The 17078-nt window shown below is 30.8% G+C and overlaps 1 protein-coding gene across 1 annotated transcript; it reads left to right on the top strand.

Annotated features, from left to right (window-relative positions):
* Positions 1-235: 235 nt before the first annotated feature.
* Positions 236-4457, top strand: LOC145568498 (protein FAR1-RELATED SEQUENCE 5-like). The gene is made up of 3 exons (XM_081627924.1): positions 236-344; positions 853-1214; positions 3915-4457. The coding sequence occupies exons 1-3, from the start codon at positions 236-238 to the stop codon at positions 4455-4457; spliced, it is 1014 nt and encodes a 337-aa protein (XP_081484050.1).
* Positions 4458-17078: the final 12621 nt, after the last annotated feature.

Below are 17078 nucleotides of genomic sequence, written 5' to 3' on the forward strand. Positions count from 1 at the left end.
GGTATGCTGCTTGGTAAATCTCTTTAAAAATCACAGCAGCTACTTTCCTTTTTTTTTACCTCTGTTTTTACATGAATTACGTAAGAGGATCTTTCCATATATATGTTGATTGAATTAGGATGTTCATAAATTAGAAAACATATTTTCAATTTAGATATGAATTTCTTGAGAGAGAATTTTCTAGAGAGAGAACTTCATTGATAGAGAGAGAATTTCAAGTTTTTGGAGAGAGAAAATGGTTGCTCGTGAATTTAAACATGATTTCGATCGTCGATTTGTCGGTGATGATGATCATGAGAATGATGATGGTGGTGAATTTCACGATATTGTAATCGAAGGAAAAGGTAAATTTATTTTTCGCATTGATTTTGTAATCTTATTGAATTTGATGAATGTAATTGAAAATTTTATTGAATTTTATACAAATTATTAATTAATTGCTAAATATATATATAATTGTATTGAATCCTGACCTTTTTATTGTATTTATGTTAAATTTTAATCAATAATTATTGCATTAGTTTATGCTCTTTTTTTTTAATCATACAAAGATTGAAGATGATGTTCATTCTAAATTGCATTTATGTTCATTCTGCTCTGGTTTTTTTTTTTTCAATAATTGTACAATGGTTGAAGATGATGTTAATTCTAAATTGCAATTATGTACTTTTACACAGTTTCTTTTTTTGTCCGTTTACAATAGTTATAATGTTCTTTATTGTATTACATTATGTACATTTGATTTAAACTCTATGTTCTTTATAATATTATACAATGAGCATTACATCAAAGTTATATTTATCTTTATTATAATATACATTTAATATAACTACAATATTCATTTATATTTAGCCTTCACAGAATCTACTAGTTCAGAGTTACTTTTTAGAAAAGTGAAGTCTGATGAAGAAGTTTGTGAATTATACAATTCATATGCTTTTAAGCATGGATTCGGTACACATAAAGGAGACAAAAAAACAAGGAATGATAAGACAGTAAGGCAGCGATTTTTTACATGTTCTTATGCTGGTTTCAAAAAAATAAAGAGTGATGTTTTATACCCAAAAAGGGATTTTCGTACTGATTGCAAAGCATACATCCAGTTTGATGTTGATAAGGAGTCTAGTTTATATTGCGTGGTGAAACATGAAATGGAGCATAATCACAGCAGGATTCCCGTTTCAAAGAGACATTTGATAAGATCTCACAGAAAGGTTAGTGAATATTATATATTATTTTAATGAACATAATTCCTATATTTAATGAACATTTTGTAATTTTGTAATGTACATTCGTTTCTTCTGCTCATTTTTTAATTCAGAATTAATGTACATGTATATATATGGAAAAGAACATTATGGTTTTGTTTCAATGTACAATGTGTAAAATGATAATGAATATGAGTTTCTGTTGCTCATTTTTCTAATTCAGAATTAATGTACATGTATATATGACAAAGAACATTATGATTTGTTTCAAGGAAAAATTGTAAATAACCACCCCTCAAATCACCCAAAATTGATTTTACTACCCCTTTTTTTCTTTATTATAAATAACCACCTCTAAAATTGAAAAACAATAAAAATCACCACTTTTAGCCAAATTTTAATTCAACTAGGACAAAAAGTGGAGAAAGTACACTAAAGAAGGAAGAAGAAACTTCAAAAATTAGCTTATAAACTAGCATAGTGCCCGTGCGATGCACGATTTATAAATCAACTTATTGATTTTTTGAATAAGGTATTATTAATCCCGTAGGGAAAAAAAACTAACATAATTCAATTAGTAATAAAGGGTTCATTTTTACTAACAAATTAATTTTGTCATTTAGATTTATTTTATTTCCTTTTTTATATAATGTTATTTGTTTATTTGAAAAATAAATGAATAATACTCACATAATTATAAGAGATATAAACTAAATCTTTCCTACCTCCCATAGATATAAACTAAAATTTTCTTAACATAAGCAGCTATACAATCGAATATTTGTTTTACTCGTTGTATTCACCAAATTTTAGACACAATAATAACTTACCTTATATTTGACCCATCACTATATACATTTTTCCTAAGCAAATCATTGTGTCAAAAACAATTACGGAGTACATAATATCCATACAACCAATCAATAACTGATAGAATATACAACACAAATATATAGATATGATTTGGTAAATTTTTATACGAATGAAAGATATTTATTAATATTTTTAAAAATAAAAGACAAATTTTATCAACTACCCAATCATGTATGTAAATATATTTTTTTATGGATATGTATTCTTATACTATAATTATTTAAATTTTGAATATTAGCATTAAATTAGTAAGGAAATATGAAAAATTAATGGTTATAGAAAAATAATATTTTAAAAGTGTGCGAAATCTTTAATTATTATATATGCGTAAATTTTTGGCATAATTATTGTTAGGAAAATATTGTTTAACTCTTTTGTAATAAAAAGTTACATTAGATATATATTTTTAATCTAAGTTAATTTAATTTCAATAAATTGTATTCCCCTCAAAAAAAATTTCAATAAATTGTATATTAACAATTCATAGACTCTACATTAATCTAAAATTAAATTATTAGATATATATTTTTTTAATCAAAGTTAAATTAATTTATTCACCATGATTCTTTAAGAGGGGTATGGTCAAACATCATAGTGAATGTCATATTGAAGAACAATATATTAATCTTTCCATAATATGGCCTTGAAATGAAAAATATAAAGACATATATGTTATGACTATGGCTATTATTTATATAGATGATAATACAAAAAAAAAAAAATTGTATCTTATTTTATTATTTGAATACTATGATTTGAATTGAATATTTTAAGAATATTTTATTATTATTATTAATGTATTTTTTTAATATTGTATTTTTACCTTATCACGCTACCATTATATTTGTAGACTTTTTATTTATTTATTTGAGAAATAATATTTCTAGACTTTACTATAATAGATGTTCTTACCATTATGCTCGTATTATGTAATATGAAATACTTGTATAATTCTTTTCTTTGTTCATTATGTCACAATAATATTGCTAGACTTTACTATAATAGATGCTCTGATCATTTTCACGACCATCTATTATAGTAACTGATTACATTATGACTAATGAGCAAAGAAATATCACTCTATGCTAGTATGCTATTAATAAAGGCAATTCCCAAAAATAATCCTAACACTATTTTAGAAATAATATTGCTAGACTTTATTATAATAGTTTATGTAGTTATTTAGAATATTTTTTTATATGGAAACATAAATGTATAATAAAAAAATTAAAAAAGACAGCGAATCATAAAGAGAAATTTGTCAGTCTCACATTGAGGCGCTTGTCTTTTAGTATAATATATAGATTACATTATGACTAATGAGCAAAGAAATATCACTCTATGCTAGTATGCTATTAATAAAGGCAATTCCCAAAAATAATCCTAACACTATTTTAGAAATAATATTGCTAGACTTTATTATAATAGTTTATGTAGTTATTTAGAATATTTTTTTATATGGAAACATAAATGTATAATAAAAAAATTAAAAAAGACAGTGAATCATAAAGAGACATTTGTCAGTCTCACATTGAGGCGCTTGTCTTTTAGTATAATATATAGATAGTCGAAAATATGATCGGACCAATGCTAAAAGGTGTTGATTTCTAATGTTTTTCACTTTTAGAGGTGGTTATTTTTAATAAAGAAAAAAAATAGGTGGTAAAATCAATTTTTGGTGATTTAAGGGGTGGTTATTTACAATTTTTCCTTGTTTCAATGTACATTATGTGAAACGATAATGAACATGTGTTAAAATATACTATATACAGGTCAGTGGTGATCAGCTTGCCATGGTTACTAGTTTGTCTGAAAATGGTATACTATATACAGGTCAGTGGTGATCAGCTTGCCATGGTTACTAGTTTGTCTGAAAATGGTATACCTATTGCTGATGCATATCGTGTTATAAGGGATCAAGCTGGTGGTGAAACCAATCTTAGTTTTCTTCAAAGAGATCTTTATGTTGCTTTGAGTGGGGAAAAGAAAAAGAAGTTTGATGGTTGTGACACAAAACAATTGATTTCTTACTTTAAAGAAAGGAAGTCAAAGGAGTATGATTTTTACTATGATTTTGATGTTGATGAAAAAGGTCATCTACAGTCCTTTTTCTTTCGTGATAGTAGGATGAAAGTTGATTATGATGCATTTGGAGATCTTTTGGTACATGATACTACATATTGGACTAATAAATACGGTATGATATGTGGTCCTTTTGTTGGCATGAATCACCATAACAAGAATGTCATGTTTGGTATTGGATTTGTGATCAATGAAAAGTGGGAGTCTTTTGAGTGGCTATTCAACACTTTTTTGAGATCAATGGGTGACAAACATCCACACTATAATGACCGACCAAACTCAATCAATGGCTAAAGCCAATAGGACTGTATTTCCTAATAGTCGTCATCGATTATGTACTTGGCACATTGGAGAGAATGCTAAAAAGAACATAAAGGGACTAAGAGCAAAGGAAGGTTTCAATTATTTATTTGATATTATTTTGAAGTACACTGATACAATGGCTGAGTTTGAGCACTATTGGTCCAGGTAACCTTTAATATCTCACAATTTATAATTGCTCTAAAATAATATATGTTCTTTTCTAGTTAGACTCATGATTATAAATCATCACCATTATGTTCTTTATTGTTTACTTTTATGTTCTTTGTTAAATAGTATATTTTCTCTTCATTGGTTAAGTGTGCTCTTTGATTAATTTGCACTGTTCTTTATATATTTATTTAAACATTTTTTTCATTATAATATGTTCTTTCTTCAATATAAGATTCTAATTATACCAATGTACTTCCTATTTAAATTGTCTATTCTTTATGGTACAATATTATGTTCATTTGCATTCATGATTATGTTCTTTGTTGTTAATATGCAGCATGCTTACCAAATACAAGTACAATAATAACAAATGGCTCAACAATTTGCATAACATTCGGGAGATGTGGTGTCTTGCATATTCAAAAGACTATTTTAGTGGAGGAATTCTTTTTTCTCAAAGGAGTGAAACAACAACTAAATCTGTTTCACGTAGACTTCACTTCACGCACCCATAGTTTATGTGATTTTTACAAGACTTTCATTGAGGTTGTTGAAGAATGGAGGAGCAAAGAAAATGACCATGAGTATGGTAGTATCACGGGAAACCGTCATCTGGTTTGGGCTGATGTGGTCTGTTGGAGCATGCTAGAAGAATTTACACCATTCAAATGTATCTTCAATTTGAAGATAACTTTGTAAATGGTGTTCCATGTACCGCTAGGGTTATTGCAATGCAGCCTCCTCTTTATAAGTATCATGTTGGACATCCCAAAAGGGACTTGATTGCACACACGGTAACTTTTGATGAGTCAAAGGTTACGGTTGAGTGTACTTGTAAGTACTTTGGTGAAGTTGGGTTACTTTGCAAGCATTCCCTTCATGTTCTTCATCTCAACAATGTGACTTACATACCAAAAAGATATATCTTGAAAAGGTGGACTAAGGCAGCTATGTGCACTAAGGTGGATGACCATGTTGTTGAAAAAGATGGTGTGACACCTTCAAGTGTTTGGAGACTATAATATGTAAGGACTTTCATTCGTTTAATAGATCGTGAACAACATGATTTAAGCACTCGTAATGTAATTGAAGAAGCTATTAATGAGTGTGCTAGTAGAATTGAAATATTGTTGAGAAAAGATGGAAATGAAGAAGGTCACGGGAAAGAAAATGATGATAACACAGATGCTCAAGCTGCTGCCCAATGCTCGGAAAGTGGTAATCTATTAGAGCCACAAGATGTGATTCAAGCTAATGTACGTCGTTCAAGACCCACCAACATTTGCTGAAAACCCCATTGAAAATGAGAAGAAATGTATGGTAAAAAGACCCCATTAGTAGGAGGAAGAAAGGACAAAAGAACAACCGACTTAAGAGCACACAAGAAAAAATATGCAACAAGCTAAAAGGGCAGAAGATTAATTCATGGAAGAAGAAAAGTGCAAAGGGTGTGTCTATAATGAAAAAGAAAGCACAAGATACAATAAAGGTAATTTATATTTGTAATGACGTATTTTAATTTTATTCATAATGTTCTATATATTTTTAATAAGGTTCCTTACATGTTCTTTATATTTTTAATAAGGTTGAAGATGAATGTTCATTCTAAATTGCACTTATATTCTTTTACTCATTTTTATTTATTTTTTTTATTTTGTTTTTTAAAAAGTATGTTCCTTACATTTATATATATATATATTTTTTTTTTGGTTCTTTTCATTTACAATCTATGATATTTATAAAGTATTGATTTCTAATAATTTTCCTTACATGTGTAGGACTCTTTAACAGTTCCCGAAGGAAATACATTGGCTCATTCTTCTTTGTTTGGTGGTTCAATTGAGTATTTTGAACCTGATGAATATTTTGAAGTACATGTTACACCATTTACATAATAACAAGTAACAATTTTGTTACTAAATTTAATTATTTAATATTAAAATTTAAATTTCATTGGATCATTACTTATGTTTTTGATTTAATTTTTTTGTAGGGTTTATAATCAATGTAGTCGGGTTTGGAGAATACATTTCGTTAACCATTGTACTTCATAATTCATTGATTCCTTCAAACAATACCTTTATTTTTCAAAGTATATTACCTTGAAATCTTGTAATAAATGACATTAGTCTTTCACGTAATTCAATATACAATTTTTGTTTGTTATATCTTTATTTTTTAAAATTTACCTATCACTAACTTTAATAATTATGCAATTCATTTTATAATTGACCTTAAAATAGTATTATACAAAAAAGAGCATTCTATGTGATTTCAAAAAACGTACTATAAAACATTATAATATTATTTTACACTTAGGCCCTGTTCTCTTCACCTTAAAAAAATAATATTAAGTAAAAATAATTTAAGTTCAGTAAAAATAAGTTTAGTTCAGTAAAATTAATTTCAGTTCAGTAAAAATAATTTCAGTTCAGTAAAAATAAGTTCAGTTCAGTAAAATTCAGTTTTCTTAAAGAAGAATTATAATAGAAAATCAGTAAAAATAATTTCAGTTCAGTAAAAATAATATAAGTTCGGTAAAAATAATTTCAGCTTAATAAAATTAAGTTCAGTTCAGTTCAGTAAAAATAATTTCAGTTCAGCAAAATTAAGGTGAATCAAACAGGGCCTTAATATAAAGAAATATACTATTAAACATCCTGTTATCATATAAACATAATGTTGTTTGAATCAAAAGAACATACTGTAGGAATAAAAAAAACATATTGTATGAATCCAAAGAACATAGTGTATGAATCAAAAGAACATGCTCTTTTGATATAAATATCATCATATGAAAACCTAATATGAATCCATCAGCATCAACCATGGCTATGTTTCTTAGCAAGAAAATGTATCTCTGGTTTCATCTTGTTTTTTTCATGCATCATCAAGTCATATGCATATTGAGTCCTCAACTTCTTCATAGGATTTTCCTGAAAATAAATTAGAATAATTCATAAAAGTTCACATTTCCAAAAAAGTAAATATTAACACATTATAATACTTACGTTATTGGCTTGTAACCCACAAGTCCATCTCTTTTTTCCGTAATAAGTTTCCATATGCCTCATTGTGTATATAGCATAATCGATCTTATTTGTAGTTGTCTGCCACGGCAATTTTAACAAATTAACGAAAAATTTTCGGACCCTCCCATGACTCTTCAACTTCTTTGTCTCAAGAAAAGTTGCATAAGCATTTAACTGCACGCAAAATATAAATTGTTAGGTATTTCATCAATGAACATTAAGTTTTTAGGAAAAGAACATTATAACTTCTGAAAAAGAACATAGTCTTTTGTATAGTATACAAACTACTTACTACTTTTTGTGGGTAATCCTTATATTTATCTTCAATATTCACACCTTCTCGAAGAGGAATATTGTCGATAATTTCCAAAGATTTACCCTTCATGTTTATGCAAAATATATAGAAGTGGTCAGATTCATACACTGGAATGAAAATCTGCAAAATAGTATACAAAACATTTCGTTGAGAATTAAAGACCATTTAACTAAAATCAACAGAACATGTATATATTACAATACTAAAGAACATGTATGATATAGTAAAAGAAAATGAAGCTTACCAATTAAAATTGATTTGTCATTTCAATCTCTAATGCTTCCATGTAAAATTTGAGTATGTCAACGAACTGATTTAGCCTATGTTCATCAGTTATATCTTGACTACTGTCCTTATATCCATCATTCATGCACAAGAAATTCTGCTTACAAATGCTTCACTGGGAAAAAATATTCTGCTCTCGTTAAGTTCAGCATTCCTCCACTTCATAACATTTGACCAAGCATCAACAAATTCATAGTACACATACACATCGTTCAAGAGTGTCTTGAACTGTTTGCGATTCAACATGACTTGCCCATCATCATATAATTTATCACTATAAAAATATATTTAATAAATTTGGGATCGTAAAGTTGAATAAAATTTAAGTTTATTAAAAAGAATATGTAAATTAAACTTACTTAAGAGGAAGTTCAGGTGCAAGCGCAAATTCCCACATCATTTGTTTTTCTTCTTCTGAACCTTCCCACAAATGGGCATACTTGATCAAGAATGGAGACTTGAAGTTCATTGGCAATTTTCTTTTTCTCTTGACATTTTTTGGGGATTAATCACTATAAAATAATATGATTAATATATAATGAACATACTGTTTACAAAAAGAACATAATCTAATGATTTGAAGAACATAATATTAGTAACAAAAGATTTCAGATTTATTACCTTTCAATCTTCTTTCCTTTTTATTCTCATCCTCCTCGTTAATTGTTTTTTCTAGACTCACATCTCTACAATTTAAACAAAAAATAACACATTTTAATCACAAGATCATTACATTATAAACAAAAGATCATCAACTAAAAACACATCTTTCTAACTTATCAAAATATTTTGAAAATCCTCTTCTTTTTTACCAACATCAACACTTCTTCACTATAGTGCAAAAGATATTGCGTAGTATTAAATTTAAGAGAAAATAACATACTAGAATATAAAGAACTAAAAAGAAAAGATCATTACATATTATTCCAAAGAACATATTATATATTTATAAATATTATACCTCTTTTTTCCATTTCCTCCTGTTTTATTTTTTTCTTCACATCCTTGCACTTTTTCCTTCTTTGACTCTGATTGTCTTGATTCACTTTAAAACAATATATTAAATCTTTAATTTTATATATAAACATTAATAAATATAAATCAAATTAAAAAAACTATAACAGATCATACCTCTCTAAATCTTTCACATCTGTTGTACTTTAAACACCACCTTTTTTATCATCATCAATATTTTCTTCACTGGTTATCATCAAAGAACATGAAATTATACAGAATATAACACCTTACTTATATAAAGAACATTTAGCATCTAATAAAGAACATTACATATTAGTTTAGAGAACAGTTTGTATTATACTAAAGAACATACTACAAACCATCAAAGAACATGACATTATTCAGAAAAGAACATCCATATAAATATAAAAGAACACCTGATTTATATAAAGAACATTTAGCATCAAATAAAGAACATCATATATTAATCTAGAGAACATTTCATATTATACTAAAGAAAATAATACAAACTATCAAAGATTATAATAGTATTTATTACACTAATAACTACACATATATTTATTACAGACCAAGACATATCAAACACAAACAAGAGGTCAATATGTTACCCAATATTTTCCACAACATTTTTTGTGTTTGTGAACACACTATCAACTGCATTATTTCCCAATTGTGCTTCCTTAAAGATTTTATCATAGTCCATATCTTTAAACTCACTGCCTAAACAAAGTTTTAGAGTCAAATCAAATGGGAGTGTAGGCATCTCGTAAGTAGTGGGAGGCAACTCTTGGCTGAAAATGAGTGGGGTCAAACTTGGGGACTGAATCGCAGTGCTTAAGAATTGCTCATGGTCTTGGGGATTGATTGGTTCCCAGTCTTAGGGATTGATTGGTTGTCTACCTTCAATAGTTTCGTTACTTTTCAGGACATTCATCACAACATCATCAATCATATTCCCAAACCAGTCTGTTTCAAAGAAGTCGTTGTCTTGACTTAGAATTGAGCTCCCTTCCCCTCTTTGAAATTGAGTTTGTGGTTGAATTTCTTGGGGCAGTCTATACCCAAAGCACTTTGACCACATGGCTGCCACATTGTACATTGCATTTTCCTCAACCAATGGTGTAGTGTAGAATTTCTCACCCAACTTCAGTACATTAGAGAGGTTAACAAACCCCGCTGCAACTCTTTCTGTTGCCTCACGCAACAATTGATTATATTCCTACAAATATAATAATAATATGACATTAAAAGAAAGCATAAATTATAATGTTTAATAAAGAACATATTATTATACCATAATGATTATTATCTTTAGTATGGTAATTTTGACGTAAATAAATAAATATAATAAATCCAAAGAACAAATTATTGCCTTCATAATATCTGCATGTTTGTAGGGGAATTCAGATGTGTATTGTCATGTTCCTGATGTTGTTCTTTTGTCTCATATTTTTGATTGAAACCTTCTTCCTGATGCTGCTCTTTTAGACTGGGTTCTTGTTGTTGAGGTTCTTTAAGAAGCAAATTCTGATTTTCCACTATCCATGGGACCTTGATCCTATCTAACATAATCCCAAGCCCAATACCCGACTTCAACTCAAGTTTAATTCTATCTCTGATCTTCTTTCCTTTCCAAACCTTGAGGAGTGGAAAATCTCTTGGCTCATCGAAGGTTAACTTTTTCTTCAATCGATCAAAGTAACAAACCTAATTTTCAATCACAACTCCATCAACATACTAAATTTATTTATTTATTTTTTTTTAAAAAAAATAAATTACATTTAGCTTACAAAAGAGCATAATAAATAGTATTTTTACCATGAGAAAAGGAAGTGGGCCAGGAAAAAAATATCTTTTGGCATCACCTTTCCAGTAAGTTGTAGCCTCAATCAAGCTTTCAATGGTGTATTTACACCAATTAAAATGGGCTATTTTACTTGTGTCAATAGCAATGTTCAAAAACCTAAACAATTAATGCATATAATATTAGTTATTTGAAGTGACGACCATATTCACGAAATAACATAATATAATTTATTAATGAACATACAGTTTACAGTAAAAAAAAAAAAAACATTTTGAATAAATAAAAATAACATTATAATGAGTAAAGAACATTCAATATAAAATAAGTGAAAATTCATTTTTTAAAAGCATTTTAATGAGAAATGTAAAGAACATTCAGTAGAAAAAAAAAAGTACATTGAGTAGAAAATAAATGAACATCCATTATAAAGTAACAACTAATACCTGAAATAAGGTTGTGGGTTGGTTATGTGTTTGATGCAACAATTTACAACCAGAACTAGGAAACTTCTCTTCCAATCATTAGTAAGAGGAGTTTCTACTTTGGCTAATTTACTGCATATTGCGCCCAATGTAGGGATTCTACCCCCATGGTACCTCTTAAAACCTTCAAATACCTCCTTGAACATGGGATCATCAAGCTTAGCTTCCACAATGTCTTCTCCTCCATATGGAATCCCATATACCAAATGTACATCCATAAGCGTTATATCAAGAGATCGATTCCTATCACACTTAATGTACATCCCATTCTCTTCAAACTCCTGAACTAACATAGCACAAAAATTTGGCTTGCTTTTTGGAAAATCAAGATCTAGGAATCCACCAAAACCCATATCCTTGATGGCTTGCAATTCATCTTGCTGCTCTTGCTCTTGCAAATTTCTGGTCAATATCATCAAAGGTTGTACAGTTTGCCTAGTCTGCAAATTTCTTTGATTGGTATCTCCATCTTCATCTTGCTCATATTCATCTTCCTCATCTTCATCTTGTTCTACTTCATCATCACTTGCAAGAACTATTTCCCTTCTTGCTCTCTTCGCCTTTGATTGCTTCACAATAGCAACCGGCTTTGGTGGTACCACAACTATTGATGATTCATTAATTGCTTGTGAAATAGATTGAGGAACACCTTTTTCAGGTGGTTCCCTTACCTCAAAGTAAGGTTCACCCATTGGAGCCCTCCTCTTTTTTAGAACAATTTTTTTATTTAGTTTTTTCATGAGCATCCATAAGACCTTTCTCAGATTCATGAGCTTCCACAGGAGCTGTCTCAAATACTTTTTCTTCAGCTTCTTTCTCATCATCATCAACCTCTACAGGAGCCTGACTTTTTTATTTCCTCTTTTTTTATCTAATTGTGCATGCAAATATGTAAATATATTATTAATATATCATGAATATTAGTATAACAATAATGATACAACAATAAAAATAATTACAACATATTTGGTTCTCACCTTTTTTTTTTATGTTATTTGCTTAAAGCCATTAGGTTTTATCTTCTTGGAAGCATCGTCACCTCCTTGTGTTGGCTGTGATTTTTTTTTTTTTTCTGTTTTCGGCTCCTTCATAAGTACAGTAATTGAATTCGACTCCTCTGGCTTGGTCACATTTTTTCCAGCTTCACCTACCGTGGGATGTTCATCTTCTTGTTGATCAATTAACTGTGTTATGGGAGGTTCATCTTTTGATTGTTCAAGTCCATATGATTCTTCTCCAAATCTGAAGAGACACACACATATATATTTATATATCATAATATCAAATATTAAAAGGCTCAAAATTTGAACAAAATCAGATTGTCATTTTTGTCAAATAAGGTAGTAATGTGTAAAGGTTGCAATAAGTTTCAAATAGTAGTGTTAAATAGCTTTTGAAGCAACGAACATGAGCATTTAGCATGATATGCATCATGACCACTTTATCTTGGTAACTGGTTTATACACCAGCTAAGGTAGCAACACTTTGTTACCTTTACCCTATTTTAACGAACTCTAGACTCCTAGTATCCTCCTTCTATTCCTCTTTCCTTTTTGACTCTAGTGAATTCACATTAACATTTTATATTAGCAATTGTCCCTAATACAGATTGGAGTCTATTAAAAACTTAATTACTCATAGTATATTGACTAGCTTAAAATACTAGTAAACCCCCATATACTCTATTACTCTAGAAGCAGGTATCATACTCTTTTCCACGAAATACTTGCTTAGTTGCTTTAGCATTCAAACAAATTCTATATGGGGTAAAAAGGTCCACATCAAAGTTTAGACTTTATTAATAGCATTTTTTGTCCACATCATAGTTCAATGTACATAGAATGAACAAAAAAAGGTCCCCACTCCCCACTAGCTCACCACTAAAGGTGCTAACCATGCCATAAAATAGAACCACAGAACAAAAAATAGCAAGACAATAATTAATATATGATAGTTGACTTTTTAATCTAAGCAACCTCCTAACTATATTTCTTTCTCACATAACAAATGAGGAATGTTTCATTAAAGAACGGGAGTATTACATGCAAAGAACATTATATAAATTTAACAAATACACAAGTATTATATTCATAAAATCAAGCAATAAGAATAAAGTACATTCTACCCATTTAAAAGGAACATCATGTGAATTTATATAAGGAAAAATTAGAAAAAATAATCCCAACTTTCTTCAATTTTCGTAGAATAATCCCAACTTTCATTTATTCTGGAATAATCCGAACTTTGGGGGGTCTTCTTTTTCTTCAATCCCAAACACCGGTTACCGGTTGAATGGGTTTCCTGGTTTTTTTTTATTTAAAGTGACACGTGTCACTCGTTAATTGGTTAAAAAATATAAAAACAAAAAAATTAAAAAAAAACAAAATAAAAAAAATCAGCAAAACCCCAAATCCGGCCACCCTGCGCTGGTGATTCGAGCCATCTCCGGCGGCTGCTGCTACTCCCCTCCCCTACCCAAACCCCGACGCTGGTTTCCCCCCTCCCCTGCGCCGGTTTCCTTCCCCCCTCCCCTGCGCCGGATTCCCCTTCCCCCAACGCTGGTGATGCGACCCAACTTCCTCCTCTCCATTTCCGCCGCCACCACCAATCGCAACTCCTTTTCCAACCACCACAAGCACTCGAAACTTCCTTTAAATGTCTCCCCAACTCCCGAAAACCTCTAAACACCCTTCCCCCACCATCGAAAATCCTAGCCGCTAGGGTTTTCGACGGTGAGGAAGTGGTTGTTGGGGGTTTTCGGAAGGGGTTTCGAATGGAAAAGGAGGAGATTGGGGGTGGAGGTGGGTCGAAACGCCGGCACAGAGGGTTTGGGGGGAAAGGGGCGCACATTTTGGGCAGGGGAAGGGAGGGGTTGGCGCGGCTGGCGGTGGCAATTGGTGGTGGGGGTGGGGGTTACGGTGGCAGGCAGGGTATTAAGGGTTTTTTGGTTTTTTTTTTAAAAAAAATTTATTTTTTTTAGATTAAATTATTTGTTTTTGGACCAATTGCAGCTTGACACGTGGCACATAACCTATTACAGCAGGTCATTGACTTTCGTTGACCGGTTTGGGATTGAAGAAAAAGAAGACCCCCCAAAGTTCGGATTATTCCAGAATAAATGAAAGTTGGGATTATTCTACGAAAATTGAAGAAAGTTGGGATTATTTTTTCTAATTTTTCCTATATATAATGAACATGAGTTTTATATACAAAGAACATCAATACTTTATACTTCAACCATTATTCAAATAAATATTGATATTCACAACAGATCCAAGATAAGAAAAGAACAAAAAAGGCTTCAATTATATACATATAATATAATGTACTTTGTACTTACTTTGTATTTTCCTCTTCAACAATGCTTTCTTTTCCAATTTCTAGTAAAATTAATGGGTCCACAATAGCTTCTTCAAAACTCTTTGCAACTTAATCACTTTTTTTCTTTTTTCCATTCTTCTTATATATTTTAAAGGATTGATTGTCTTTAATATCTCCATCTTCAACTTGTTTATCACTGTAGCACAAACAAATGAACCCAAAATCACAAAAAATATCAAACGAATTGCAAAAAAAATCGAAAATCAAACAACAAAAAAAGTAACAAAGTGTAACAAACAATTTCCGTATGAATTGCAAAAAAAGAACCCAATCAAATTCCAAATTAAACACTTAGGCATTGCGAAAATAATACTTACATGCAGTTTTTGTCCGGTTTTGAAGTTTGAAGTTTTTTTGAGTTTTTATGGGTTTTTTTTTTTAATTTTTTGAGAGAGAAAAACATTTCTAGAGAGAGAAACTATTGTTTTGTCAAAATTCTAGAGAAAGTATTATACTGTAAAAAAATAATTTACCTTTTACTTTTTACTTTTTACCTCTTTATTTTTCGCGTTCTTTATAAAATAGAGCTATGTTCTTTAAACACCCATGTTCTTTTGTTTCATAGTATATGTTTTTTCCGCCTTTTTATTAATCAAAGCAGCCAAAATACCTCAGCGTTTTATTTACAAACTGATGTCGCTTTGAATGGTTGCAAGGACCAAGCATTGAAAACCAGTAGCCAAATTATAAAACCGGTCAAGGGCTTGTTTTGAGAAAATAGGGGGCAAAGGATAGCTTGTTCCCGGAATACTTAAAGGTTGGCTCGTTTTGAGCAGATCAAGTAAAGGTGGGATTATCTTTTCAATTTTTCCAAAAAAAAATCATATTACTACTAATCATATTAATACAAAACAATAATAATTACATTTATTATCAAAAACTTAATCACAACAACAATCGCAAAAAAAAAAAAAAAAAAAAAAAAAAAAAAAAAAAAAAAAAAAAAAAAAAACTGGAAAAGGGACATCTGCCTGAAAAATCCGGATGTCTCAAGGTGGATCCGCCTAAAATTTCCGGATCCACCTTGGAACATCAGGAAATTTCAGGCGGATTCCTACTTCCGCTTGAAATTTCCGAATGTTCCATGGTGGATCCGAAAATTTTAGGTGGATCCACCATGGGACATCCGGATTTTTTAGGCGGATGTCCTATTTCCAGAAAATAAAAAAAACAAAAAACTTATAGAATGTTCCGACGCATTCTCCGGCGTACGAATGTTCCACTCGTAGTCCATGATCCAAGACCTGTCGGAAAAATTTTAAGATTAATTTTTTAAAAAAAGTAAAAAGGAATTAAGGTGGTCGTGGGGACCGATTTAGTGGACTCGGGATATTCACGTCTTACTTTGAGGGGACCGTTTGATAAAATGTGTCCATATGGGGAACAAAGTCCTTTTTATAAGCCGGCTAGCAAAAGACTATTTATTAGTAAAAAAAAATAAAGAGATGAGAGAGGATTTTCTAGAGAGAGAAAATTCTTCTGCCTTTCCTCCCCCTCCGCCGCCAATTTCACCTGAAAAACATCCTGCAACTCCTTCTCTCTCACCTCCTCTCTATCCTGCCTCTCATCCCTCCTCCGCCAATGACCAAAATCAGTCTTCCCCTCCAAAAAAATCGTATCTTGGTAGCCTCCACCAAATTAAAATGCCCCTCCTTAACCACCCTCTGCCTCACAAATCTCTTGCATATCCTCCACTACCCCCCCCCCCCCCTCATCCTTCAATTCGGAAACCCAATCCTTTATTTCTCTCCCGGAATATGAAGCATCTTCAGCCCTCTCTCCTTGGCTTAATGCAATCATTTTTAAGGTGATTGGTAAGTCCCTCTCCTTCGACTTCCTAAAATAGAGTATCTCAAAACTCTGGAACATTCCGGCAGAAGCTAAACTCTTTACTCTGGGTAAAGGTTTCTACAACCTCCCCCTACCCTCTAAGGCTTTCCAAAGCTCCATTATTTCTGATGGACCTTGGTTCATCAGGAAACTTCCTATCTATGTTCAACCACGGACACCGGCCTTCAAGCCCTCGGAAGCAACCTTCTCTTCAGTCCCTCTCTGGGTTAATCTTCCGGAACTTCCGATAAAACTCCATCTCCAGTCAATCCTCCAAAAAGTGGGTAATGCTCTAGGCTCCTTTGTTAAGGTAGACTCTTCCCCTCTATT

The sequence above is a fragment of the Chenopodium album genome, chromosome 2 (assembly GCF_948465745.1).
Source record: "Chenopodium album chromosome 2, dcCheAlbu1.1, whole genome shotgun sequence".
In the NCBI taxonomy this organism is placed as follows: domain Eukaryota; kingdom Viridiplantae; phylum Streptophyta; class Magnoliopsida; order Caryophyllales; family Amaranthaceae; genus Chenopodium; species Chenopodium album.

Excerpts from the sequence above, each read along its gene's own strand:
- LOC145568498 (XM_081627924.1), top strand. The coding sequence starts at position 236 with ATGGTTGCTCGTGAATTTAAACATGATTTCGATCGTCGATTTGTCGGT. Across the intron at positions 345-852 it reads TATTGTAATCGAAGGAAAAG|CCTTCACAGAATCTACTAGT; the intron begins GTAAATTTATTT and ends ATTTATATTTAG. Across the intron at positions 1,215-3,914 it reads TGATAAGATCTCACAGAAAG|GTCAGTGGTGATCAGCTTGC; the intron begins GTTAGTGAATAT and ends TACTATATACAG.